We start from the raw sequence: 25,922 nt of genomic DNA, 5'->3' as shown, positions 1-25,922 counted from the left end.
TGCAGAAAGGTGAACGTGGGCTTACGACAGATAAGCAAAAAGTCCTGAAGAAAGGCTATTCACTGTCCGTTGCAGCAAGGAGCACAATAGCTGAGCAATGGCAAAAGCCCACCAGGAAATCTTTATGACTTTATCTTGCCTCCGGAAAGCCACAATACTCTTATATGCACAGCTGCATATTGAAAAAAAAGGCACTTTTTATCTGCTCTTTCCAGCCTCACAGTCAAAGCAGCTTGACTCAATAAAGAGACTTAATAGCTGTGAAAACTATGTATTAAAGAAGAAATTTCCCAACTGTCTTTCTCTTGTAAATTGTGGCAGCCAAAAAAACCCAGCCCTAAAATAAAGACGTGCCTGGAGGTAGCAATTTTACAATCAGCAGCATAATGATTTATATCACTGCTGTCATCTTTGTTGGTGAAAAGCAAGCCAGGTATTGTGATCATTAGCTTTTTGATACAGATGATCTTTTTAAATGAGGAAAAACACATGCATTTTAATAAGGAACTGTAGGAAATAGCCCCCAAATACTAACAGAAGAATTTGTAATTCATGCCAAGATTTATGAAAACAAGAGCTGAATATTAAGCTAAGYGTATTCTTAGTGCCATCCTGGGTCTGCTCATAGAACATTTCACCAGTACGGCACAAACGGGTTTACAGAAGACATCAGGGTCACTACGCGTTTCAYACAGGGCACGCCGAGGGCTGCAGAGAAGGCTGGACTGACTCGGAGACACGGCACAAATCAGCGCAGCCCTCCCAGGCTGCCTKCCACGAGAGCTGCTGCCGCAAGGGGCAACGAACGCAGCCTGGAGAAAGGAAAGACCGAGGGAGGACCTGACAGGAGCCTGCCAAAGCATGCGGGGCCCTGAGATGGGGAACAGCAACAAGCACCTTCGGCAGTGTAAGAGTGAGAGTTATCAGGTGCAAGGKCCAGAACAAAAGGAAATGCATCTGTGTTCTCGGTAGCTCCATGCAAAGTTACAGAGCACAAAAATGCACAGTCTGACTGCGGCTGCTGTCAAAAGATTAGAAATCAGTTGAACTGTACCTTTAATGCTAAAATTTAAAGCAATGACCTGGCTTCTTATCTTTATCTTCCCTAACGTAACCGTAATCAAATTTATGGCCGAGACCAGAAACCTGTTTTCAGAGATGAATTTACGTGCAGTCTTCAGCAAGCCTGCGTGGTACAACAGAAGGGATACTGCAACAGGCTTTTTCAAGTCCCTGACTGAGTAGGTTTGAACCTGCGCTGCATTTTGACATCCACCACTGCTTGCGGTGGATGCTCCCTGGCTCTCGGCACTCCCAGCCTGAGCTCATCCGCGCAAAGCGGAGYGCTTCAGTCCAAAAGACAAGCACAGTGCAGCTTGCCACACAGCTCAAACTGCATCAGAAGTCCCCACAACATATCACAGCACCAAGAAATGTTAATATCAACATAAATTGGATAGTCTCTGAAATCAAGTTGAATTAGGGGTTGTGCTAYCCTGTGACTCCTGGGAAAAATATAGGAATACTATAAAATCTTCTGTCTGGCTCTGCTCAGTTCCTCTCACAGCCCATCTCCCTTTGTCCAGCATAAGCAGCTAAGAGCAGACGAAGCCTTGGTCAGAAAGGCGTGCTGCGCATCGGCAGCTATGCCGAGCGATGCTGAGCTATGTGCCGCGCAGGYGGGGGCTGCAGAGCAAAACACTGAGACATCTCTCATCCTCCCTGCCTGCCCTGCCGGGGGACGGGAGCCTGCTGCTCCCGTTAAGATCGCACTGGCACCTCGGGCACCTGTATTTCATTTCTGAGGCTGCCCGCTGCTGCCATGGGAAGAAGTGGGTAAGCAAAGCCGTGAGGATCAGGGCTCTGGCAGCCCTGTGGTGGGGCTTTTCCCACAACCAGAGATTGATCTGTTCCCTGCTTTAGCAGCTTTTCTCTGCATTGCAACAGCACTTACCTGGCACAGACTAGTTATTCACCTGGGAATTTATTCTGCTCTCTGTAATACTGTTAATGACCAAAGTTAACAAGAAAACCTCCAGTGAGGCAAACAGAATCAGAACACAGCAGCAAAACATCAGTCACTACAAACATACCATGCAACCTGAAGTTGAACACACCTGTGGCGCATTTAAATTTGCCTTTCTCCAGCTATGAATGAATGTTTTTATCTGGCCCTTATTCTAGAACAATCAACATACATCCAAAACTATGATCTCCTCAGCCCCCAAAGAAATATTATCTGTGGATGCCTGCCATGACAGCAGTCACTGAAGCCAGCTGAATCAAGCACAGAGGCCTTTCAGCCAAGGGCTGAATTTATTTTAACGCACGAGAAGGGGAGTTTTCTCCTCCATCCTTATGTGATACTGTGTGAACTCTCAGGAGATGCTCACATGCAAGCTCTTCTTCATTTGTTTAGTCTTCTGTGCAATTTATTTATGGAACTAAAGACCGAAAAGAAAGAAAAGGAACTCCACTCAGGAGTGGCATGAAGGAGGACTGCCGATCGATTTACCRGTACAGACAACAGCGGTCACTGTGATCTTGGGTTATGATTGATTGCCTATAAATACAACCCCCCCAGGCAAGGTATCAGTAAACAGCTTTACTGGAAAGGTACAGGAACAGACCCCAAAAGCAGAACAGAGCACTTGCAGCTCTCCAAAAGACAACTGAGTGTCCATTCTAAATGGGAGATAACATTTTCCAGCTCACACCGGACAGAAGGGCAAATGATATCATTAAAGCCCACATTGCATCTCAAAGTCCTTGGAGGGAAGGGAAAATGGTACTTCATATTTCTATAAAACAATTAGTATTGACAGAACAGAGTATAATACAGCACTCGACCCAGAAGAGTAATTAACTATCACTGCAGCTTGCTTACTGCATGTAGATAGGAAGCAAGGAGGCGGCAATTAGAGAGTGAAAAGGAAGGCCAGGCACATGGATTTGCTCTAACTAGATATTGACTTGTGAGCCCTCTGCGCAGGTGTCTGACAAACTGTCACATTCCCAGCATCGAGCACTGGAGCCCACTCAGCACAGCTAAGAAAAATACTTTTCCACTGAAGCTCAGCACAACACAACTGGTTCAGCACTCTTCTAATGTGCAAATCTCCAAATGATCCTAGAGACCAACGCCTCAAGGAGAGCTGAGGCTGCACATGTTTCAGCCTCATGATGCTTGGCTTTAAAGAGCTATGGAGATAARAGATCTCCATCTTGGCTTGGAGTCCAGAAAAAAGGGACTTTGTGTGCCCTTATCTTTAGTGTTTCTTTCCCCAAAACAGACAGGTTCTGAAAATTCGTATCTAAAAAGCTTAGAAAAACTCCCTAGCAAATAGACTTCTTGAAGTAAACTTAGTAATAGCCCTCTAAGCCTATGCATCTAACGAGATATTAATAAAATCACTGGTGCTCTCTAAGAAAGGAAGGAAGACAATTACAGYGCTATTTTCAGCGTGGACTGAAGAACATTTCCTTTCCTGACTGGTTTCTCTCTGAGATAAAAGCAAAATCCCCAAACCCACAATACCACCACAGCAAAGGAGGCTTTCAAAATAGACATCTTGGCTCGTCTGAGGCTTGCTGTGCCTTGTGAGCTCCTGGACAGCCCTGGCAGGAAGCTCATAGGCCTATTCCAATCAAACTAGAGAGGTTTGTTCATCAGCTTGTTATCTGAGTGATGGGCTTCTGCAAAGACAAGACAAAAACAACCTCCCCCCGCCCCCAGGCATCCTTGCACACCAGCATCATCGCACCAGTGGCCCYAGGTAGAAAACACCACACAAACTCAGTGGTCCAGACTGCTCACCACAGGTACCCCGTGCTACCCCATCTCCACCCACCCTTRGGACATGCTGATCCCTCACTTTATCGTATTCATAGCTGCTGTGGGAAGTGCCCTAGCAGATACCAGACGCCATCCACACTTGTTTGCAGTTCAGTTAAACAAAAGCAAACAGCCTCTGACCTTCAACATAAGCACTTTTCTCCCATCTCTTCCCAGCTCCTCTATTCTCTTTCTTGCCCACTTTATTCTAACAACAAACAGCCTGGAAGATGGATCCAGCATGGATTAGTTACAGTGCTCCTCTGCAAGGCAGTCATGAACTCATGGGAAAACCATCATACACGTGAAGTTACTGCATTTATACCCACATGCATATTTCTGGCAAACAGCTCACAAGCTGTGCTGGCAAACATGATAGAGTATGAAAAACAAAGCTATTTCCTGCTGTGAAGTTTCAAAACAATTCAGCAAGCTTTTTTTATACCATAGACGAGACTAAAAAAGAGCCAGAGCTACGCATACAGCTAGAAATGAATGAGCATCAACTCTGTGTGCAGCTCCAGCTTCAGAAAACTGTATTCTGTGACAATGCAAATGACTTTCTTTCATGATGTCCCTGCCATAAGAGTGAAGAGAGGAACTCATCTAGCAAAGATTTCACAAGGACAGTGTTCTCCCGGATGCAAGTGCCAATGCACCGTAAGGAGCAAGGTCTGTAAAAGAAGCCAAAAAGTATTAGGCATCACTGGGCCAGAACAARTACCAGACTGTAATGACTTAAGTCATCCTCTCTGGGCCAACCCAAACTCTTACAGCAAAAGTGCTTCAAGAAACAGATCTGATTTTGGAGGCAATGCTAGTTTTCTGAAATAGACCCTTCAAACAAGTTGGGTAGTGAAAGGTCACTTATGTTACTAGGAATGGGAACTGCAAAGTAAGGAAAGAAAGAATAGCTGCAAGATCTATTGCAAACAGTTTAGGACAGGCGACTTGCTGAGAGATGGCAAGTTTGCAACAAGACTTTCTAGAAATCAAAGCTACAGAAACCTCAGGGTCAAAATAACRATTCCCAGTGGTCAACATCAAATTCTGCCCAGAATTGCAAAGCACCAAGGTTTCACCCTTCCTCCTGACAAGGATCCAGAGAAGGCGTCTGGGAGAACGTCAGGAGTGCAAATGTTGCATTAAAATTTTAGATCCATGGGTTTTAAGGAATAAGGAATTATTATGAGCCTTTCATTAGGCCCACCATATCACATGGGGCATGGGTCTCACTACATGGCTCCTGCATCAATCCTCTGTCAGCCTCTTCCTTGCCAAATGCATCATTTCACTCATTCCAACAGCAGCACCTGCTCAGTTTCTGGTGGCAAACACTAGTGGTACGCACATGACAAGGTAAAYACAGCAGCCTGTTCTTCAGGGCTCAGTCACACCCGCTGGATGTAAAATTGCATGTTCTCAGTGCGAGCTCCAAGAGAATTTCTGCCTATKGGAGGCTTTCATCTTCCTGAGGGTTTCCTACTCGGTGTGCAGAAGGGAAGGTGCCTGCTGTTAGCACAGTGTACACAGCTGCATCCTCCTGAGGCCCAGACAGTTCTGAGATAAGGGAACAGGGCAGAAGCCTTCTCCATAGCCATTTTCCCCCTTTTTGTTCTATGCTCAACTGCTGCCAGAAGAATATCTGCAGAGCTGGAGATGAACAGCAGTGTAGCTTGTTCTTCTACACAGAGGATTCTTCCAAGTGGTGTAAAGACTGCTGACTKGGACTATGTGGGACTTTCACACAAATGATCCCAGAAAGGTGAAACAGCCTCCAAGGAGCACACACAGTACAGTAGGATGAGAAAGCTGTTCCCTGCCCTCCCCCACTGGAATATTCTGTATGATGCCTCCAGTCCCTCCAATTTTTCTAAATGAATCTTAAGCAGGGAAATCTCCATGTGCAGTACTACATTTATGGTTTACTACACATAGTTGCCATGTCAGTACCCCTCACTTCCTTATATGCAGAGATGTCTCCAAGAGCTACTTATCCCTAAGCAAAGGTAAAGAGGCTCAGAGAAGAACCAAGACCTGATTATCTGCAGTTGGTTATATCCTGGCAGCCAGGACGGAATTCCAGCTCTTATTTTCTACCTAGTGATCTACCCTGACTTCAAAGTCCCTACCTGGCTCATTCCTTCCTTTGTTTAGGTTAAGTGCAATGGTAACAACCGAAGCTACATCGTTCGGCGAGCCCTGCAGAATTTGCTTGCTGCACTTCACRGTAATATTCCAGGCTACATGCTTTTTTCACAAGAAACCCAGCAACCACCTCTGTCAGCTTGCTCCCTGTAGTACTAACAGACCAAAATAGATCTCGGCCTACTGAAATCAATGCCTTTTCTTTTTCTTTTTTTTTTCTTTTTTCTTTTTCCTTTTTTTTTTTTTTTTGCCACTAGCTTATTTTGCCACCAGCTAGTCACCACTTTAGCTCACCTTTAATGTTCCGGCTCATATACAAAAGCCACTATTTTTATCACACAATTAATTGTAGCAGTAGGCAACAGCCAACACACAACCACTGCCAAAACAAATGTACTGGCTTCATTTTGGGGCCAAATCCTTTGCTGATATAGCTTCATATCGTTCCACCAGCATCAAGGAGCAACAGGAGGGACAAAGGAAAYCACAGACTATTAAAAACTACTGGCTCAAACCAAAACTAACACATGTAACGGTCCTGCGGCAATAGAAGTTAATAAGATCATTGTGGGGTTTCAAGTCAGCTCTAAAGGAAAGGCTAAATGCAGCCAGCAGGATAGAGAACAAAATTTGGCAGCTGCAGTTTCGGTACCAAAAAGGCAGAGGGGCAGGACTGCTGCTGGTCAGCTGGGTGGTGCTGGCTTGAGAAGCAGCTCTGCTAAGGCACTCAAAGTCCASGCTACCGTTTTTTTGAAACAGATACCTTAGATGGTGACAGTAAGAAAAAAGCAGGTTGCTACAGCTTGCAGACAGCTCTTCCTGACTGTTCATATGGGCAATGTTAGGAAGTGAAGAAATCAAGAATCATTATTTTACCATAAACTCTGCTCAGAAATATTTTCCTCCAGTAGGCGAGTTCCTTCTCCATCACACAGAGTCTAATTTCAGTGTGTATGTGCATGAATGCACAAGGTAAGAACTAAAAATAGTTGTATCCTATTTTCATGCATCTAGTCAGCAGGTAGAGACAGCGTAAACAGTGATTCAGCAGCAGTCTGYGTGAGGCCAGAAGAAGGTTGTTCCCTTGCCTCTGCCTCCCGTTTCCAGCTCTTCTCAACTCAGTTTGTTACCTTGCTTCCAAGGACTTGAATGCCTACGGTGCCCACGTCTCCCCTGCAAGAACATCCCGTCCCCCCAGGGCAGGGGGAGGCCTGCCACGACCGGGGGCACTTGCTGGCTCCTCGCCTCCCTGGGGAGGGGATGAACGGGGGCTACCTGAAAAACCTCTTCAGGCAAGGGCTCATCCTCGAGGAACACACACTTTTACAGTGATGTGCTGTCTAAAGCGGTTATTTAGCATGAGAGCTGTACATAACCGTAATTAAGTTTTTCTACGAAAAACAGTCGCATAATTCACTTTTTTCCTACTTTTTCATTGAGTCTATCAGTCTCATGTCTACAAAATTTAGTCATTTAAGCTGGAAAAAATAAAAGAGGCACAAAGTATAACTGTAACACATGCTTGCTATTTCTGGTGCAAAGTAGCGYTGCGAGTCCATAAACAACACGGACAAATTGTACAGGATGACACCAAGGACATTTTTCAAATCCTTCAAGATCTGCTACATAAACACCTCTGACCTGGTACACACGGCTCCAGCAAGAAAAGGTTGGTTTCTGCCGRTCTGGCCCCCTCCTAATTACTTCATTAAGGTTTGCTGAGAGAAGTAAATATATGAAAAAGGAGAAAGACTCAGCGCACAGACATCAGCTATGGAGTAGAAATCCCATCTTCCACTTACCTTTTGTTTTCTAAAACTCTAACTTATGGCTTAGAGGGTCAGAAAATATTTCACAGCCGTCCCGACACCCAAGCTCTTCCACTCACCCTTTTTAAAGCCTCCCAAGCGCGTCCGCGCTCAGGGCCGACCTGCAGCACGAGCGATTCACCCCTCCGGCCCCCAAAGCCTCGGGGCTGACACGCTCCGGCTGCGGCTCTCCCGGAGGCGCGAGCGCCGCGGGGAAACCCGCAGTTATCTGGCGATTTGGACGCGCCGCCGTCCCCGCCTTTAAGTAACCCTTCACACAAAAGCAGCTGTGATCAAAAGCATCTTTTAAAAAAAAAAAAAAAAAAAAAAAAAAAAAAAAAAAAAGGCAATGTAGCAAACCCTGCTGGCCAGGATGCCTAGGCCAGGATTCACCCGCGTGATACCGGCCTTAAAAAACATTCTCGGATCTTTTATTTATTTTCTGGTTAAAATGCATTAAACCAGGGGAATCACTCAAAGCGCCAGCCACCCTCCGCAGCCCCCGCGCCGCCAGCGCACCGTGCTCCCCGCCGAACGCCCGGGGCTCCCCGGGGCGACGCGCCGGCACGGGCCGAGGGGAGACTTTGCCCCCGCGCGCGCAGCTCCCCGTCGTGACGCCCGCGCGTGCGCACGCCCGCAGCAGGCACGTCTCGCCCGCAGCCTGGCTCGCGCGCTCTCTACCTGGTAATACCCTGCGTAAATAAAATAAAATAACAATACAGGCCATTAAAAATCAGGGGAATTGTTGTTATAGTTGCAATTTTCTTCAGAGTCACTACTCCATTCCTGARGGATGGCAGTCCTTCGCGTAGACAGCAAGCCTCTTAACGCGTATCATTGAAGGATTCTCCTATACAACTTCGACTTACCACTACGCAATTCCTAGCAAGCACAACTGAGCATAATTAAAGCATACAACGATTTCAAGCTTAATCTCAACATGGATTAAAGTCCCTTTTACTTTCACCTTGAAATACTCCAAAGTCTGAATGATTTGCATTTTGTCATCTAATTGAAATGAGCATTGCGGTCTGACAGGCCTTAATCTTCTCAAAAACATGGTGGTGCTTCCCTCCCTGAGGCAAATATTTATAAGAAATTTCACCTTGAATATAGGTCACAGCATTGCAATGCAAGTAATCAGAGCTATATTAAAAAAAAAAAAAAAGGAAGATTCTATCTAGGTAAAAATTTTCCAGAAGGCACATCTGTTCTCCCGAGCCACAGCATAGAAAGATTACTACCATTAGCGTGAGGGTTATACAGTAAATGAAACAATTGGTAAAGAAAAAAAAAATCACTTATAGTGTCATCTTTCATCATCAAATTTTCAAGGAAAAAACACTGTGATTTGCTTAGTCTGAATATATATGAAATGTAAAGAGACCATCTGACATCACTGAGGCGTAGCAGCATAAGACAAATGGAGATGATTTGCCACACGACTGGAGCAGCTGTAAGTCCCTCCCAGACCTGCAGTAATAAAACTAAAGGGCACAGAAATAGCAAACCATCTGCTTCCTGCTGGCCACTGAATCCTGCACTCCTGGCTGACAGAAAAGAGCAGGGGGCCATACTCTTCTCCTGCCCACACAAGTTTAAACCCAGAGTAGTTGAGCTCTTAGGCTAGTTTAAAATRGGTTCAAGAGCCCTCCTCTTGTTGGTCCCATTTCGGTTGTCCTAACAGCAGCTGACCTGTGCGCCTTAACCATCGCCACAGGACAAACATCTGGAGGCCTCCGACTCGACCGCAGTTTGTGCCGAGACTGCCTTAAGCAAGGACAGATTGAGCACATGCATATGCATACAGCAAGTGCCTTGCTGGAGCAGAAGCCTCCTGTGCAGGCTCCCAGCGATGCAAAATGAGATTTGGTGCTCTGGGCTGAATTCCTTTAAAATTCTCAGAATCCAACTCCTTTATGAAAGGAAAGCACAAAGCTGAGCAAAAAAGCTGAAGATTTTCCTGACTTGTTTCTGCATTACAGCATAGTTTTCTTTGCTGTACAGCCAAAAGATGTTCTACATTTTGGAAGCCTTGTGACAAACTCCTCGTGGCTGAGTTGGTGGCTTCCAGCATTCACCCCCAGAAATAAAGCAGGCATCAGCGTTCAGCTTTCACAGGGCTGCTGCTGCCTCCTCCTACAGATGCAATACACTGCTGCTGCAAATGCCCCCATCGCTTCCGCAGCTGCCCTGGGGCCRGCATGCCGTCTCCCCGGCAGCTGCAAGTGGAACGAATCGTTTCCGCAGGGAACGACACTTCCCTTGGCCTGGCCTGCRGGGCAGCAAACCCATCTATGCGTGACGGCTGGAGGGAGCAGGCCCCACCACACCAGAGCTACCTGCAGAGGCTGGCAGGATTCGTCCTCCCACRGGGAACAGCTTTGGGGCTGGGAACACGCAAGCAGTGGAGAGGCAATCCAAGCCCCCAGGTTTCACACCTCGCTGCTGTTTCCCTTTTCACTCCCTTTCATCTCGGCTATTGTTTAGATAGTTTTAAGATCTATATGAAGCCTTATATGTGTAAATTAAACATTGGCTCCTTTTACCATCAAGTGTGTACAACTTGTAACCATGAATTATGCAAGACTATTAACTGTCTTTATAATAAGAGAGAGCAGCTGCAGAGGCTGCTCAGAGGACACAGTAAGTCACAGAAGAGGCAACCCATGGGTGTTTAGTGTCTACGCGTCCCTGAACTACAACACGTCCCTTCTTTCTGGGTCCAGTTCTAGTGGGACCTGGGGACCTACACATCCTATGCAAAACAATTAACTGAGCATCTCATAAGCCCTCGCTACCTTCCAGCACACTACAGAGAAAAGGAAGTATTTTTATCACCTTTTTATTGATGGCAGCTAGAGAAAGATCAAGAGAATTGTGCAAGCTTATGAAAGAGCTGACTGGGAGCTGAACCTGTAATCCAGCTGAAACCGAAGTCCCCAGGTCATCACTCAAACTGCTCCACTTTCACCCAGCCGTAACTCACTGAGCGCAATGAACCTCTCACCAGGGTATGTTATGAGCACTAGCACAGTGCCCATCAACCTACTGCATGGCATCCCAGCTGGGCATGCTGCATCAATCTGCTACCTCAGAAATACCACCCCCCAAATCCAGCAACCACAGACAAATGGCAGAGTAGCTATTAGAGCAACTGCCCACTCCCCTGTAAAGTCAGCCAGGAGGTTTCCTAGCTGTGCCRTCACCCCTACTAGCATTCAGCTGGTGCAAAACACTCACAGCTGGGTACCAGCCAACACATGTGTTGCATTTACCTTTTGCTAGTGCAAATGGAGAATGCTGCTCCCTGGACAGCAAAGGAGAGATGGGAAAGAGCTGAAGTGGTAAATATCCTGCAAGATGAAGGAGCTCCAGTCCCTGTTCTAACTCAGTGATTTGCACTTTGACTAATTAACCCCAGCACTTGGCTGCAGCATACTCAGGAGGATCCTAGCCTGCAGAAACCCGGCACAGCTCAGGTTGTGACTACAGCCAGGTCACAGGCTGCTGCTAGCTTCAGGCAGAGGAAGGCTGGAATCACAGCGTGCTCACCCACCTCTGAACTGGTGACCTTGAGAAAGCTGAAGGCTGTTTAACTAAGCCCGGTCACTAAGCCTTCATGGAACTGACATCATGCTCAATACATGTGCTAAGGCTGCTGGGTGCAAGTTYTGGACATAAATTACCTATAGGCTGAGAAAGCTTTTGATACAATTTAACATAAAATATTAATCCCACTTGTCAATATGAATGCTATTTGGACTGAGTCGCTGCGATGTATGAAGCTAGGAAGCATTTCAGAATATAACATGTTCCTAAAGGGGAGGTACATAGATTGGTATTAAAAACATTTTCATTTATTGTGAATGTCAGGGACCTGGAAGAACAAACACACACCATGATTACATTTACTGATGATTCAGAGTTGTGCAGGCTCCTCAATACACAAGAGAAGGGCGAAAAAGTCCTAGACAACTGTGAGCTAGCAGGCACCTCAGGGAATAATTAAATTAATTCAAGCTTTGGAAATGCCACATGACAAATCTAAAACATAAAGCAAATAACATTGAAAAGGACTTTGCATCAACAACTATGACACACAAMTTCAGGTTACTTTTTGGCTAGTTAGGAGCAGTCCTAATTAGGTCCATGCAGTGTGCCAGGTGCAGCACACACACAAGAGCCACTTTGCTGCAGCCTTCAGAGAGAACAGCTATGTGAAAAAAAAAGTACAGGATCCATAGCAGGTGGTAAAAGTGTAATTCCAGTGACATCAGTTGTACATGCCCCCAGCCCAACAGACCCCCCACCGCAGCTTTAGAGGGGTGTGCTGCACAGGCMCTCGTAGTCCCGGAGCAGCACTGGGGACACGCAGTTACAAACCTCTGGGCTCCCAAACAGCATGGCTGCTTTTACAGGGCTGCAACGTGAGCAGAGACGCCCCAGCGGGACCAAGCTAGCTTCAGCAAGGCAGCGTCTGTATGACATCCTCCAGGAAGCTGTAAAGTGTGAGACAACCTTCGTGCTGCCGCAAAGCCAGAGCAGCTCCGGGCAGACTCCGGAGTCATTTCCCATAAAGCCATGACCTCGGCCCAGCCTCTGCAGAGCCCTAAGAGGGCTGTCAGACTCCCAAAGGGCCCAGGGCAAAGGAGTCCAAAATAACAATGTTTCCCACCAGAGCCTGGTAGCAGAGGCAGCCTCACTGCATGGCTCTGGGAGTGCAGAGGGATTTGCGTCCGGATTAACCCCTGTGGCTTCTGTTGTTTCCCAGCCTGGCATAGACACAACCTGCTGTGAGAGTGGGACAGCTCCTGGACCACCTTGGCAAACCAAACCCACACAGATGACCAAAAACCACAGCACCTGCCTCCCACTTTGCTTACCAACTCTCAGTCACAAATCCCTAGTATCAGCTTAATCATTGCAACTGATTCCTGCACCATGTACATGCCCTTAATTGCGAGGGCAGCCTTGCCATGCTAATGAGCCCTGCCTGATTCAAGGCAGCTTCCTGAGGAACCACTGCGGCATCTTGCCTGAGCCAGTCCACCCAGCAAGGGGACTGCAGGCAGGGCATCACACCAGACAGAGCCCCTGGCAGGTGGTGGGGCCTGACGGTTTGCTAGAGCAAGATCCAGGAACACGCAGCATCTGGAGCAGCAACATGAGAAAGGACACAGGAGAATAAGTAAGCAATGGCAGACTTGTGAAAGGCCCTACAGGCAAGGAAAAGATACTAAATTTGATGAGGCTGAGGAAGGGAGCCAAAGAAGGAATAAATAGAGCTAATGAGAAAACAAGTATTCACGAGTATTCAAAAACCTTTTAACACATTGCTAAACAGCAATAAAAAGGCAATTGAGTTCCGAGATGCATGGAGGATAATTGCATGCACCATAAATAGGTGGTAGGAAGACTGTCCCRCTCGGTAGAATCTGATTCACTTTTGGGGTTTCTTCTGCATAGACAGGAATATTCTGGTAAAATACAGCTGAAAAAAGAGAGATTACAGAAAGAATTTCTACCACACATCTTTCTGCATGAAAAATGCAGTAAGCAAGGRCTTTGCAGTGGAGGCTTTGGAAGTCTTAGCTTGAGGAACATAAAATAAAAGTTCAGCAGCAGAGATACAAAACAACCTTAGAAAAGACCAGCCTTTTCACGCCAGCCAACAGCACTGGGGCCTGGACAGTCCAGTGGCTCCGATTCATGAGGAGATCCTTTAACCACACTGGYAAACATGCTCTGCTCCAGCACCCAGGAAATCCTGCCCTATCCAACCCACCATCCTTACATGAGCATGTGCACACAAGTGCCTCCAGTAGCATTTAACAGTAAGCAAAAAGGGAGGTTTAAGAGTGAAATTCAAGTGTCAATCCCACTCCCCACCATCCAGGAGCATGCTTTCCAAGCTTCTGTCAGTCTGTTAGTGTCCTGACTACCTGTGCCTCAGGTGTGCTTGCTTCAGTCACACAATTCGTCCCCTGAGATGGYTGGCGTAACCCCTTGAAGGGATGCCCACATTTCAGCACAGCCCATACAGGATCACTGTAGCTTGTGCAAGCAAGCAGCTCCCTATTTAAAAAACCACCTCTTTGATGCTATTCACTGTCCAGCCTCTCCTCCCTACGCCAGCTAGGCTGGAGCAAATGCCATGACTGCCRCAAGGTGCTCTCACTGTCACACGTGCTGCTGGGGGACCAGTCCAAGATATGCCCTGTGGACCAAGGAGTCCTCTGAGAGAAGATCTACCCCAAGAGACTCCTGCTCAGGCAGATTCTTTGCAGCTGCATGACCAACATTCTTAAGAACAGAAAGACATCACTGAGATGTGGGGAACTTGCCGATGACCAGAAACTGTACTAGACAGATCCTTGGCCAATGTAAACCATCACTGCACTATCCAAGTTCAGGACAGCAGTTCAGTTTGGGGGACGGGAGACACATTTAACTTTCTCCTTTTCTCTCCTGAGGCAGTTAGAAGCTAAAAAAGCAAAACAGCATCCTGGAGCCAAAGGCAGAACTAAGCACTGGATTCACTGACAATTTAGACCCCAGGTTTTCATGAGCCCAACTACCATTTGAGTTGCTTTCCACAGTCTGGTTCAGTGGCTCAAACCTTGCAGAATAGTTGCGTAGACCCCCATCTCAGGGCAGGGAAGGCATCAACTTTTCTGTCTGACTTTTAGGGGGGCACCAAGCACACAGATATGTCTTCCTCCTCTCGCAATGCCCACAGCACAAAGGACCAAATCAGTTGCAAAGCATAAAGGAAGTGGAAAAGCAGTTTTATCTAAGAACTGGGAACAATGTCACCCTGCTCTTTGCCCCAGGCTCTCTTAGGAATCATCTTCCTGAAGGGGGAAAAGTCATTCACAGATCTGAGCACCGTAAATCAATACTTGCAAAGCGACAGAGAAAGGCAGAGAGAAAAGCTGTGACATCTCAGCTCCAAACTCCCTGTCGCGTTCAGTACCCTTCTCAGCTTCCCTCTCCTTCCTGCAGTGCCAGCATCGACTTACACTTGGGAGCTGCTCTGCCCTCACGAACGACTGAGCGCACACAAAGTCTCTGCAGTCCTAACTCTGGCTATTTCTTGGCTATACATCAAAAAAAAAAAAAAGAAAAAAAATGCATGCAGCTCAGACAGCTGCATGTCCCCAGATAACAGGACAGATGGTTTTTGCCCAGAGGTCTTACTTGCAAAGGGTGGTCTATGGTGCTGGGGGTGGTGGTGGGGGGCTGCCAATGCTGGTTTTTGCACCAGGATGTAAGTATTGCTTGTGGGTCACGCAGCCTCGCCTGCTGCTAAGGAAGCGCTTGCTGTGTCCTTGCTTCATCCTTGCACTGTCACCATGCAGGTAACAAAGCAGCTGGCTCCTGCTGCGTCACCCCATTAGCTTCCTTCTAAGACAGTGATGAGTCTTTAATCTCTGATTACAAGAAGGGTGGGAGCAGTCTGCTGGGATGTGATGTAAATCTACAAGTCCAGATAATAAAAGTAAACTCTACATCGGTGCTACACAAAACATGCGTGCCCTTTCGCTGGACCAGGAAGAGATATTAGGATTGTAGAGCATATCCGCCTTTGCTTGACGTTCTGCTTGTGTGATGTCCAAATCCCTTCCTCSCTGCCTAAACCTTCTGCTAATGAGGTGCAAGAGCATCTATCCCTCACTGCCAGCCACCTCTTTATAGCACAGCAGGTGACCAAGGTGAAATCCATCTCGCAAAAGCTTAGCTCCCCCTTCCTATTGACAAAAGTCCCAATAACAATCCTGAACAGCTTAATTTAACCGCTCCCAATTCATCTGATTATTTTTTTTTGTCTAAAACATAACATCTGAAATTATCCTCTCCTTCTCCCCCCCCCAGTCAGTCAATGACATCCAACAGGAACATCGAGCCTCAGCCATGCAAACCAGGCTGCGTCTGGTCAGCTGCTCACGGTAAAGCTTCTCCCTTCCACCGTCATCCGCTCAGGCCAAATGCCAAAGCCAGTCAACAGAAGCTCAGAAACCTGCCAAAGTGCCTTTGCATTATTTTGTTGTACTTGGCCAGTTGGCTGGACAGCACCTCTATAAGTCTCTCCTTGGGATTAGAGTTTACTTCCAAGCAAAGCACCAATCTGGCTGGATATGAGATGGGTGGTAGAAGGCGCACTGAGAACACTTACAGAAAAATCCRTTCACTTTGCAGGAAGAAAAAGAAGTTTTGAGTCCAAATCTGCCTCCTTATTGAACTAACATTTAACATCATGTATCACTTTGGTCAGTAAGGTGCCATATTTATGAAAACTCGTTAGTATTCTCTCAGATAGCAGAGCATCAAATTCTGTCAGCTTCCTTAATCTCATCGTGGTGCTACCAGCTAGGCAGGGAGCACAGACACAGCGTGTCCCTTCCTGCTCCCAGATGGAGTCCTGCTTTCCACCCACTCCTGCAGCCTCCGCCTTCATTCACTCTTTGCCTTCACTCATCCCAGTGAGTCACAGAGCCAGAACCAGCGGGCAGACACAGTCGGGCACTGGGCACTGCTGACTCACCACCCTGTCCAGCCCCTGGCTCGTGCCTGCCGCTGGGAGCCCAAACTCGGAAGCAGCTTTCATGCGGGTACGTCAGCGTGCGAGCAGCTGCTCTTGAATCCCTCCCGCAGGGCTGACTGCCTTTGTAATCTCTGCACCCKCGGAAAGGCAATTGCTGCCCTTTTCCGAGCAGCTCCAAGGCAGCGAGGAGCTGCCCCTTTCAACAGCCCACAGCATGCTCAGGGGGTTCAGGATGGCAAAATCCAGGAACCCGACACACAGCCTTCTGTCGCCTTATCTAGCCAGGTAAAGCCTAGCTAACATCATCTGGACTTTTACACAGTGAATTCCCTGGGGAAGGGAGGATTGCTTCCTACAATAGTCAGCATGCCCTGTACACCCAATCGATTGCAAACAACCATCACAACTAAGAAACATCTGYGATTACTGCAAACTTACAGTGTCTGCAAACTTAGTGCTGTCCTCTCCAGCTCAGCACACAGAGGACAAGAGGTAACGGGCACAAACTGAAACACAGGAAGTTCCACCTGAATATAAGGAAGAACTTCTTTACTGTGAGAGTGACAGACCACTGGAACAGGTTGCCCAGAAAGGCTGTGGAGTCTCCGTCTCTGCAGATACTCAAYATTTGCCTGAGCCTGTCTAACATGCTTGAGCAAGGGAGTTGGACTAGATGATCTCCAGAGGTCCCTTCCAACTTCAAACATTCTGTGATTCTGAGAGTCAAATTCAGAAGCTCTAGCAGACAAAACTGATGCAATTCACAAGGCAGCAGTCCGGGAAGTGGAAGTACAAGAATGGGTAGATCCCAGTAAGACATTTCTTAATAAGTAGCTTCTTCTATTGGTAGTTCCTCAGGGTATAAACTACACCTGGGCAGCCTCCCACAAAGTGGTAGGAAACAACACATAAGGACCATGTAATTTGAATTTCTCACACACCCTGGAAACTGGTCCTTCCCTCCAATTACTTTCCTCCCCTATGTCAGCCAGGTGACTGGAAGCCAAAAATGTCCCCTTCCAGCCCAGCCCAGAGGGATCTAGTTCAGCCTGCACACACGACAATGCTGCAGCTGCTACTCTGAACACAGGGTTTCTTCCTCTTGCAGAAGCAGGTTAGGCAATGAAAACATCCAAGACAAAGTGCTTCTTTCCTGCTGCGAAGTCAAGTGAGTCAAGTGAGTCTTTCCCCGAGCTCCCTACCCAGGCAGAAGACATGGCAGGTGACAGACTTGCAGGGATGGAGGCTACTCTGCTCCACACTTGTGCAGAACTGAGTCCAGTTCATACCTGATGCCACAGGTGCTCAATCTAAATCATGAAGCATGTGGCTGTAAATCCSACCAGAAAAGGGAGCCTGAGACAGAAAGAGAATCCAACTACAGATAAAGCTAGACCTGAAGACTGTTTCACCTTACTCTAAAGACAGAGGTGAAACATGGGCAGGTGCCATGTCCTTGGGTGAATGTCACCCTAATTAAGCCAACAAGACCATTAAAGTCCATAGCTGGACCATTAATGTGCAACCTTACTTTGCCAGAGCATTTGTACATGTGTGTTACGACATCAGATCAAGGTCCTACTAAAATCAGTGGGGTTCATTCAAGAGCTGYGTGTCTCATTTTCAGTCTGCTAAGGTAAATCCTGCAGCACCATCACTRAAAAGAACTCTCWGGGCTAGRAAAAACAAAAACAAAGAAAAACTTGACCACATCTAACTTAAGTTTCTTCTTCAAACACACACAACTTCTGAGCAAGGGCAGATTCTCAGCACTTGAGTAGTCATAGCTGCATGACTTGACCGAAGCATGTGGCTCAGGTCAGGAACTGTGTGTCTGGGGCAGCTTTCCACGCCCTTTTGCTTCAGCTAAAATACACAGTCCATGGTGCATCCTGTAAAGACTGGTCATGAGTGCACTGGAGATGGCCTGTAAAAATGGCCTCTCACAGAGRTCGTTATGCATCTCAGACTACCTGGTACTACCAAACTGTCAACYTTACTGAGAGAGGCGCACAGATTTTGAACTTTGATAACAACGAACATTACATAGCTTATCCCTAAGTTATATAAACATGTAAATGACTTCTAGAATTTAARCACCAGAGTCAAGATAACAACTCGTTATCAGCATGAACCTCAGACMAACAATACAAAAGATTATCACTAAAAGTGCATATTCAAAGAACAATTGCATATGCTCACACCAAACATTTAGTGACTGCACATACACTTAGTTTTAAGAATTAGGCCCATCCAATCTAGAAGATCCAGTCAAAGCACTTCTTCCAGAACAAGCACCAGATTAGGTTGCTCTGTATATTTTTTCAGTAGCTACAGGGAGGTGATACAAGGAAATGCCCCAAAAATCAATCCCAGAGGCAAGTAGGGAAGGCAACATCTCCACCTTGCCATCTCTGAAGTCCATCCTCCCCACCAGCCCATTCTCATGAAAACATGGCTGGACACTGCTGCTGCTCCTCAGAGTGTGTCCAGTGTGAAGAGAGACTCACTTCTGACCCAATGTGATTCGGTAGTGCCACTTCAGAGCTGCACATTGGTGGAGGGCGGAGAACCAGAAAAGCAGTTCTGGCAAATTTTTCTTTTCCTCTGGTTCTGTATTAACGCTTCTGAGAACTAGGAAGAGAGATGTCATCTTCCCTTGCACCTTGGGCTRCTCCATTTCTGGGGACATGTTAAGAGAAGGAGTTGGAAACAAACCCTACCTTTAAGGGTTGCCCTTCCTTCTGAGTGACAAATGGGAAAAGATCTGCTCACCACCAAAGAAGGTCTCTTCTCCCACTGTTTTTAAAGATTCTCTATTATTTTAATAAGTCTTAATTTTCAAAGACATACTAAAACACATATGGTTCCCAGAGATCATTTTATAGGCAAAATATCCTGGCTCTGCTGAAGTGACTAGCAGGCTGACATCACCTGAGACTGAAATTCTGCTCTTCAGTTTTATTGATTATACTGTACTCATTGGACTCATTGATTATATGTACTCATTGCATATTACTTGGACTTACATAATTAAGTAGTAACATGATGTTTACCAGGTACCCATCTGGACTAAAGTATTTGTTGTAGCTATAAAGGGTTTGTATATATACATTGCCTGTACCAGTAGTGTGATGGCTGGGATTTTACTACTAAATAACCCTATTAAAAAAAAAAAAAAAAAACAAAAAACCAAACATAAACGCTTGAGCTAACAAAAAAATACATAGTCAAATGACTTCCTGACCACTTCTTGCTTAGGTGAACTGAGAACGAGTGACTCATTATTCAGCAAAAGGAATTAGAAGCTATGCAAAAGGCAAAGTGCTTCAGGGAGAGCGTCTAGACTATGCAAAGCAAGGCCATAAATAATACTTTTTGTAAATGATGGACTTTAGCAGGGGTTGGAGCTGCATTATCTGATGAGTCTTCTCCACTGTTAGTTCATAACATCTCTGGCCTGAGAGGTACCACCCACAATAATTGAATGATTGGACTACAGATCAGCAACTGCAAAGTTTTACAACAGCCAAAAACCAAGCTTACAGCCTATTTAATTACCTGCTTCCCAATCCAATAAGCTGCAAGTATATAAATAGCCAAAGTATGACAAAAATTTAATATCTGCTAGAATTAAATTAAGATAAGGCACTGACAAAATGAATGATAAGTGTTTTAACTGAAAATAACCATTTTCTGTAGATTCCAGACAATTAGTTAAGTACAGGCAATCATGCTTTTTTCTGCACTGCAAAAGAATGTCACTTCTGAAATGTGTGAAATTTCTTCTCCACGTAAATGTTTCTCCCAAGCACCATTGAAATGTGGCAGGCTTGTCTTCATTTCAGGGTTAGCACAGATCTGAGATCCCCCCAGATCTCAGTGACACACATGGCACTCTCATCTGACCATGGTGGTGGCCAGTGCCCACACTGAGCCAGTGAAGCAGTGAAGACAAAGCCTCCACCTATTCTTCCAGAACTTCTGTGGTCACAGCACTAACAACCATTTTAGAAAGCTCACTAGGTTATGATGAGCTCTCCTGCAATTACAGAGCTATGCGTGGGGCCCAACTCATACTTTAGATGTGTCTGGACCTTGCATCTACTTCTTGCACAGCACCAGAGAGCAACTGAGAGCAGGGGAAGAGGGGAAAAAAACAAAAAACCACCCCCCCCCCAAAAAAAAAAAAGAAAAAAAAACGCAGTGTGTACTCTGTACCTCTCCTCTTCTGTGGAACTGAGAAAAATCACTCTTCCAAGGGTTTTTTGAATGCAGTAGGGCAGAATCTGGCCATAAATCGTGACTGCCTTGGGAGAAAGCTGCTAAGACAAGTCCCAACATCACCTGAGTCACAGCCTGTCCCAGGAGCACAATATGCCAGTARTTTTAAGAGACAACTTATTTAAGCATAGCATGAGAGTAACAGTTTATCCARTCAATGATAATGAAGAAATAGATGATTATTTGGACTGTACTAGCTTTATTTTGTTCCTAACTGTTGTAGCATTGTATGCATGCCAAAATGGCAACAATTTGGCATTTTAAGATGTGCTGTAACTGATTTAACAGAGTTTCTGATCCCTCACACTTGTTCAGCAGTAAGTATGGCGCTTAGATCAATCACCGTTCAGCAAAGCACAAGCTTCAGTGCYTTGCTGAATCTGAATGAAAATTTTGRTAGCACACCCTATGTCATTCCACAGGATCCAAATTACAACCCATCTCCACCAGGAGTAGCTCTGGGAATCCGCAACTGACTGAGCTGAACTTTTTCATTCCTCAGTTACCCTGCTGGGAGCTGATGTTAATCTTGTGTGCACCAACTGCCTGTTCCCCAGTTCTGCAGAGGAGAAAAGCACTGCTGGAAAACAACTGAATACAACCATGACTGCTTTAATGCCTGCCCTAATGTGTTCACCACATCTTATTTTCTACAGAGTTCAGAAAGGAGCAACATGAAGAACACGTGTTTTCAAGGGGATGTTGATCATCTGAAGATCTTCCTGCTTATGCTATTTGGAATGAGAAAACACCGATTCCTGTGCTGTACTGTACATTTCGTCTGCTGTGTTTTGTGTTCGTGTTCTGAAGGAGCCGTGGCAGTATGTGAAAAGAGATGTAACCCACATCCTCCCAGCAGCATCCAAGCATGAGCCTGCGTCTGCTTTGCAGCAGACCAGGAGTCAGTGCTTTCACGGGGAAAAAAAAAAAAAAAAAAAAAAAAAAAAAAAAAAACAACAAAAAAAAAAAAAAAAAAAAAAAAAAAAAAAAAAAAAGGACTTGCCCAAGTTCCCCAAGCTACCAGCAAAGCTCTCCTCTCCAAGGCTTTAGACAACTGGACTCAAGTGGGGAAATGCAGAGACCACCGTTGGTTGTCTCAACTCTACTAGCAGCAAGTCAGCATGAGCTAGAGAAAAAGCTAAATACATCCTGGGCAAACAATTAGCAAGCTAAGTACCATCTGTGGCATTAAAACACATTGTTCTGAGCACAAGAGTGCTAACAAAAMCCAATTTCCTGTTGATTTGCATCTCGAGGCTGGAGGCTTTGGTGTCTAGTAAGAYGCAAGCTCTAACTGGAGTTTTTCCTCTTGGGCCTCGTATTCATAAGGGCTTTTCTCAGATTCTCTAGTGTCTAGTAAGGGCTGACCTCACACTGCCACCTTCCTCTCAGCTGGGGTACTTCTTGACTGATCTCCCTATTTTCACAAAACTTTTAAGGGACTATTATCTTGCAGGTCACTGTCTCCCTGTCAAAGGCACTTGAAATTCATAAGTGGCTTTAAAAAGTAATCTAAGMAGGAAGGAACATGCTTCTGCTGTCTATCTAATGAGTCTCTTCTCCTTAGAAAATCAAGCTAGCAAAATGTAAATAAAAACATTTACAGGTATAAAATGGCAAGTGTGTATTTACTCAAGTGAAACCTTAACACAGAAGCATCAAGATTGATAAATCTGAAGCAGAAGTRTAAGTTTGAACATGCTGATCTGGAAACAGTTTTTACCATGTTTCTAAAGTTTCTGAGGTGTCAAGATCAGGAAAATACCAGCTCTGGACAACACGTGCTTGAATTCTGCTTAGAATTTGAAACAGAGTTCGATACCAGAATAAATAAGCAACGCTATCGCGCCCACGTGCAGCACATACTCAGCTAAGCTGTCCGTTCACGTGTTTCCACCATCCTCTTTGCTTTCATATACRTTGTAATTTAATCAAACTGCATGTAATTATCTTTCTGTTGTAACAGTACCTAAAATATAGGCTTCCTTGTATTTAGAGGGAACCCAAAGTGGTTCACAAGCTATGCAAAACGCTAGGCTGTATTTTCCAACCCCAGAACACTACACGCAGGCATGCTGCTACATAAACAGTAACAGCAGTGTCTGTGCATTACACCACCGTAACGCGCGGCCACCTCTGCGCTCAGGATGGCAACCAGCTGCRCGTGCAACGCCGCGGGATCGCAGAGGGAGGACTATGCATCTCAGGGAAGGTACCACAGGACCTTTAGCACAGGCAAGAACTTGAATACTGTGACTGCAGCAAAATCAGTTCGTCAATTTTTCATTTCTAAGGTAATTGCAAAGAATACAGACTGCAGTAGAAGTCCAGGCTCGGCAGTCCGGTTTGCTTGGTGGGCAAAACGGCCCASTCTAGGCCGCGGGCTCCTCCCAGGGAGAGCGACCGGCTCTTACCAGGTGACCCAGAGAAGCTGGGTTGTGCCAGGCAGCGTGCTGCAGGGCGAGGGCCTCCCCTGCAAAGCCACGGGAACCCTGCTCGGGCCACGCTCAGAGGCAGCAGGGGCTCTCCCGCGCTAGGAGCGAGAGGTGCAGACCAGCAGCACGGCCAGGCCGTCCCCTTGCAGCGAGCAGCGGTGAGGCCAGACCTCCTCCTCGCAGAGCCGGGCAGGATCTTCCCAGCCGTGCTGGAGACGGGCACCGCGCGCGGCTCAGCAGCCCTGCGCCAAGCCCGGCTCACCTCCGCGCCTCCCGGGGAGGCTGCGCCGGCCCCAAGGTCTTTCGGTTTCTTTACAGTTCTTCCAGGACAAAACCCTTTGTTTCTAAGCAGGAGGCTGTGAGGGGCAGAATCAAATCACACGCAGAGAAGGAAGCAGTTTATCAGCCCCCGACTGATGGAGAAACTGAGGCAACAGCTCCCACCAGAGCAGGGCCAAAACCTCTTTCTCTCCCGCTTTTTCCCCTCAGCAGAGAAATACTCCACCCTAGTGAGTCCTCAAGCATCCGGTATCTTAGCCACTACAGAAGGCCTACAAATAAACATAGTTCCCACAGATTACTAAATCCAGCAGAACTGTGACAAAAATTCTATGCCCAGGAGGGAAGCAGCCCAACCTACCTCACTCRTTGGTCTGCCACTGAAAACATACCATGGCTGAGCAAGCTAGAAAAGGAAGGGTGGGCTTTCCCCAGAGTGATCTGTGAGGGGAGTAGTGGATCACATGGAGCCCAATAACAAACCTCTTGCTCCAGCAGTGCTTCARTTGACTTTTATGGGGGTCTTAGCTAAAGAAAAAGGACAAGGATTCACTCCCAGAAACTGCCGTGACAAATGAATATAGGAATATACAGAAGAAGAAAACCCGGGATGAATTCACCTTTAAAAGGGTGAATTCAACTTGACATGCATTGTCAAGTTACATTTAGCTTCCCAAATTCCATTTCACTGCTGTGTTTGAGGGGACAGGGTAAGCCCCTGAAAGATATCTACTTCAGTTCTTTGTATAAATAAACAAAATATATTTTCCTAAACTGTTCATTTCCCAGAGAACAAACTATTTTCTCCCAAGGTCCTGTTTAATCTCCCCATTCCTTCACGTATTCCTGCTAGGTTATCATTTTTCTCATTACTCCTTATTTTTGTTTCATCTGCACTTTATTGACTCCCTTTCCCCTTTCTCTTCCCTCCCCTCTCCATCTGTTCAGAGAGCTGTATTTTGATTTCACAGATTATGATTTGCCCTTTCCAGCAACTTATCTCCAGACAACTAAGACTCTGCCTGCTCCTTTGGAAAAACTATTTCCATTCTCAGTTCACTTTTACATGAGAAACAGCTGATGGGTTGGTTGGTTTGTTTTAACTGCTGCAAAACTAGCAATTACTTAAATTTCATTTTCTTTTTCTGATTTGAAGACAGGAAGCAAAAGACAAGAAGTCTTTCAAAGTCCACAGTCTGCTGAAAAGGGTCGTAGGTTAAAAAWATACATATATAATATGTGAAAAAAAAATCCCCAAACCTAGCTATATCTTCATCTATGCTTTTCACTCAGCAGATAAAAGCAGATCATTCAACCCTCAAGCAACAACAGATTGTCCTATATTGCCTCTAAACTATGTGCAGTACTGATACACTTTCCTACCTCCTTATGTTGCAATGACTAATAATAGTTCTGTAGTGTAACAGAACTGAAAGAATGTCATTTGCATCAATACATCCAGGAGCCTTCCTGACTTATAAAGGTCATTTGTGAACACAGAATGGTATCAGGATTTAAAACTTCAGGCTAAGAAACTTAACCAAAAATGGGAAAAAACAGCCAGCCATTCCAGAAAGCTACGTCCCATCGTGGACCTACTCGGACTGCCAYAGGAAGAAAGTCGGCTGTGCTTGACTGAAGCGTACCTGCGTCTGCGTCCTGGAGGAACTTAATTTCTGCTCTAGCCTGTAAGCTAGTACCTTGGTGGAAAGAAAGCCGACAACTGGCAGAGCCAACACCGCTTCTCCCCGCTCGCCGCCGYGCCCGGCCGCGGGGGCCAGGTGCGGTGCTCCTCCCCGGCCGCCGCCTGGACGGACACTGCTGCGCTGCGCTGACGCATTTGGGGAGGAATGGGCAGTACTGTGTCAGCAACTTCATTTCAAAGCTCTGCTGCCAYGTCTGGCTAACACCCTGGTGCCACGAAGCCCCTCGCGTGTAAATATTTGCGAGAAGTAGAAACCAGACTTTGCAACTCCCTAAGCCGGTGCTCGCACACCCCATTAAGCGTACTTTGCAGGCAGCATGGAGGAGGCAGTACGCAGCCAGCAATTTCCAGCCATACGACCTATTTTCCTCCTTCAGAGGACTTTCAGAGAGCCCAAACCCCGAGTTTCCGGAATCCCCGTACTGGATAGCCCAGAGCGGGCCACACGCCGACGACGGCTCCGGGCGCTGGGGCGGGAAGGCGGCGGGGCGCTCCGCCGCGCACGGCGCCACGCAGCCGCCCGCCGCCCCCTTCCCGTGCGGGGCCAAGGTGCCCCGCGGCGGGCTCGCCCTTGGGGCGCCCCGACGGCGGCGGGCCCGGGCAGCGGCCGGGACTGGGGCCAGGCCGGCTGCGGGAGGGCTCGGCGGGGCGGGCAGCGAGGGGGCAGACGGAGCAGCGGCAGGGCGGAGGGGCGGCCGGGCGGGCCGGTACCTTCTGCTGCCGGCGGGCCATGTCCGTGGGCTGCTTGGCGTTGAAGGGGTAGGCGATGCAGCGCATGACGAAGACGTAGAGCTGCAGCTTCCTCTTCCTCTCCTCCTCCTCGCGCTGCAGCCGCTCCAGCTCGTCCTTCTCCTTCTCGCTGGCCACCGAGGGGCTGGGG

General features: G+C 46.8%; 1 protein-coding gene across 3 annotated transcripts in view; it reads right to left on the bottom strand.

Annotated features, from left to right (window-relative positions):
• CADPS (calcium dependent secretion activator) overlaps positions 1 to 25,915 on the bottom strand; it is a 240,013-nt gene extending 214,098 nt beyond the window's left edge. For all 3 annotated transcript variants that reach the window (XM_085300112.1, XM_085300114.1, XM_085300115.1), the window contains exon 1: positions 25,754 to 25,915. In XM_085300112.1, coding sequence (XP_085156238.1) covers positions 25,754 to 25,819 — 66 coding nt within the window. In that variant the 5' untranslated portion in view covers positions 25,820 to 25,915. The remainder of the gene's footprint in view (positions 1 to 25,753) is intronic.
• Positions 25,916 to 25,922: the final 7 nt, after the last annotated feature.

Source organism: Rhea americana, unplaced genomic scaffold (genome assembly GCF_003343005.1).
Source record: "Rhea americana isolate MKP2758 unplaced genomic scaffold, rheAme1 scaffold_16, whole genome shotgun sequence".
In the NCBI taxonomy this organism is placed as follows: Eukaryota; Metazoa; Chordata; class Aves; order Rheiformes; family Rheidae; genus Rhea; species Rhea americana.
The sequence above is the reverse complement of the archived record's forward strand: the minus strand, read 5'-3'. Positions and strand labels throughout refer to the sequence as shown.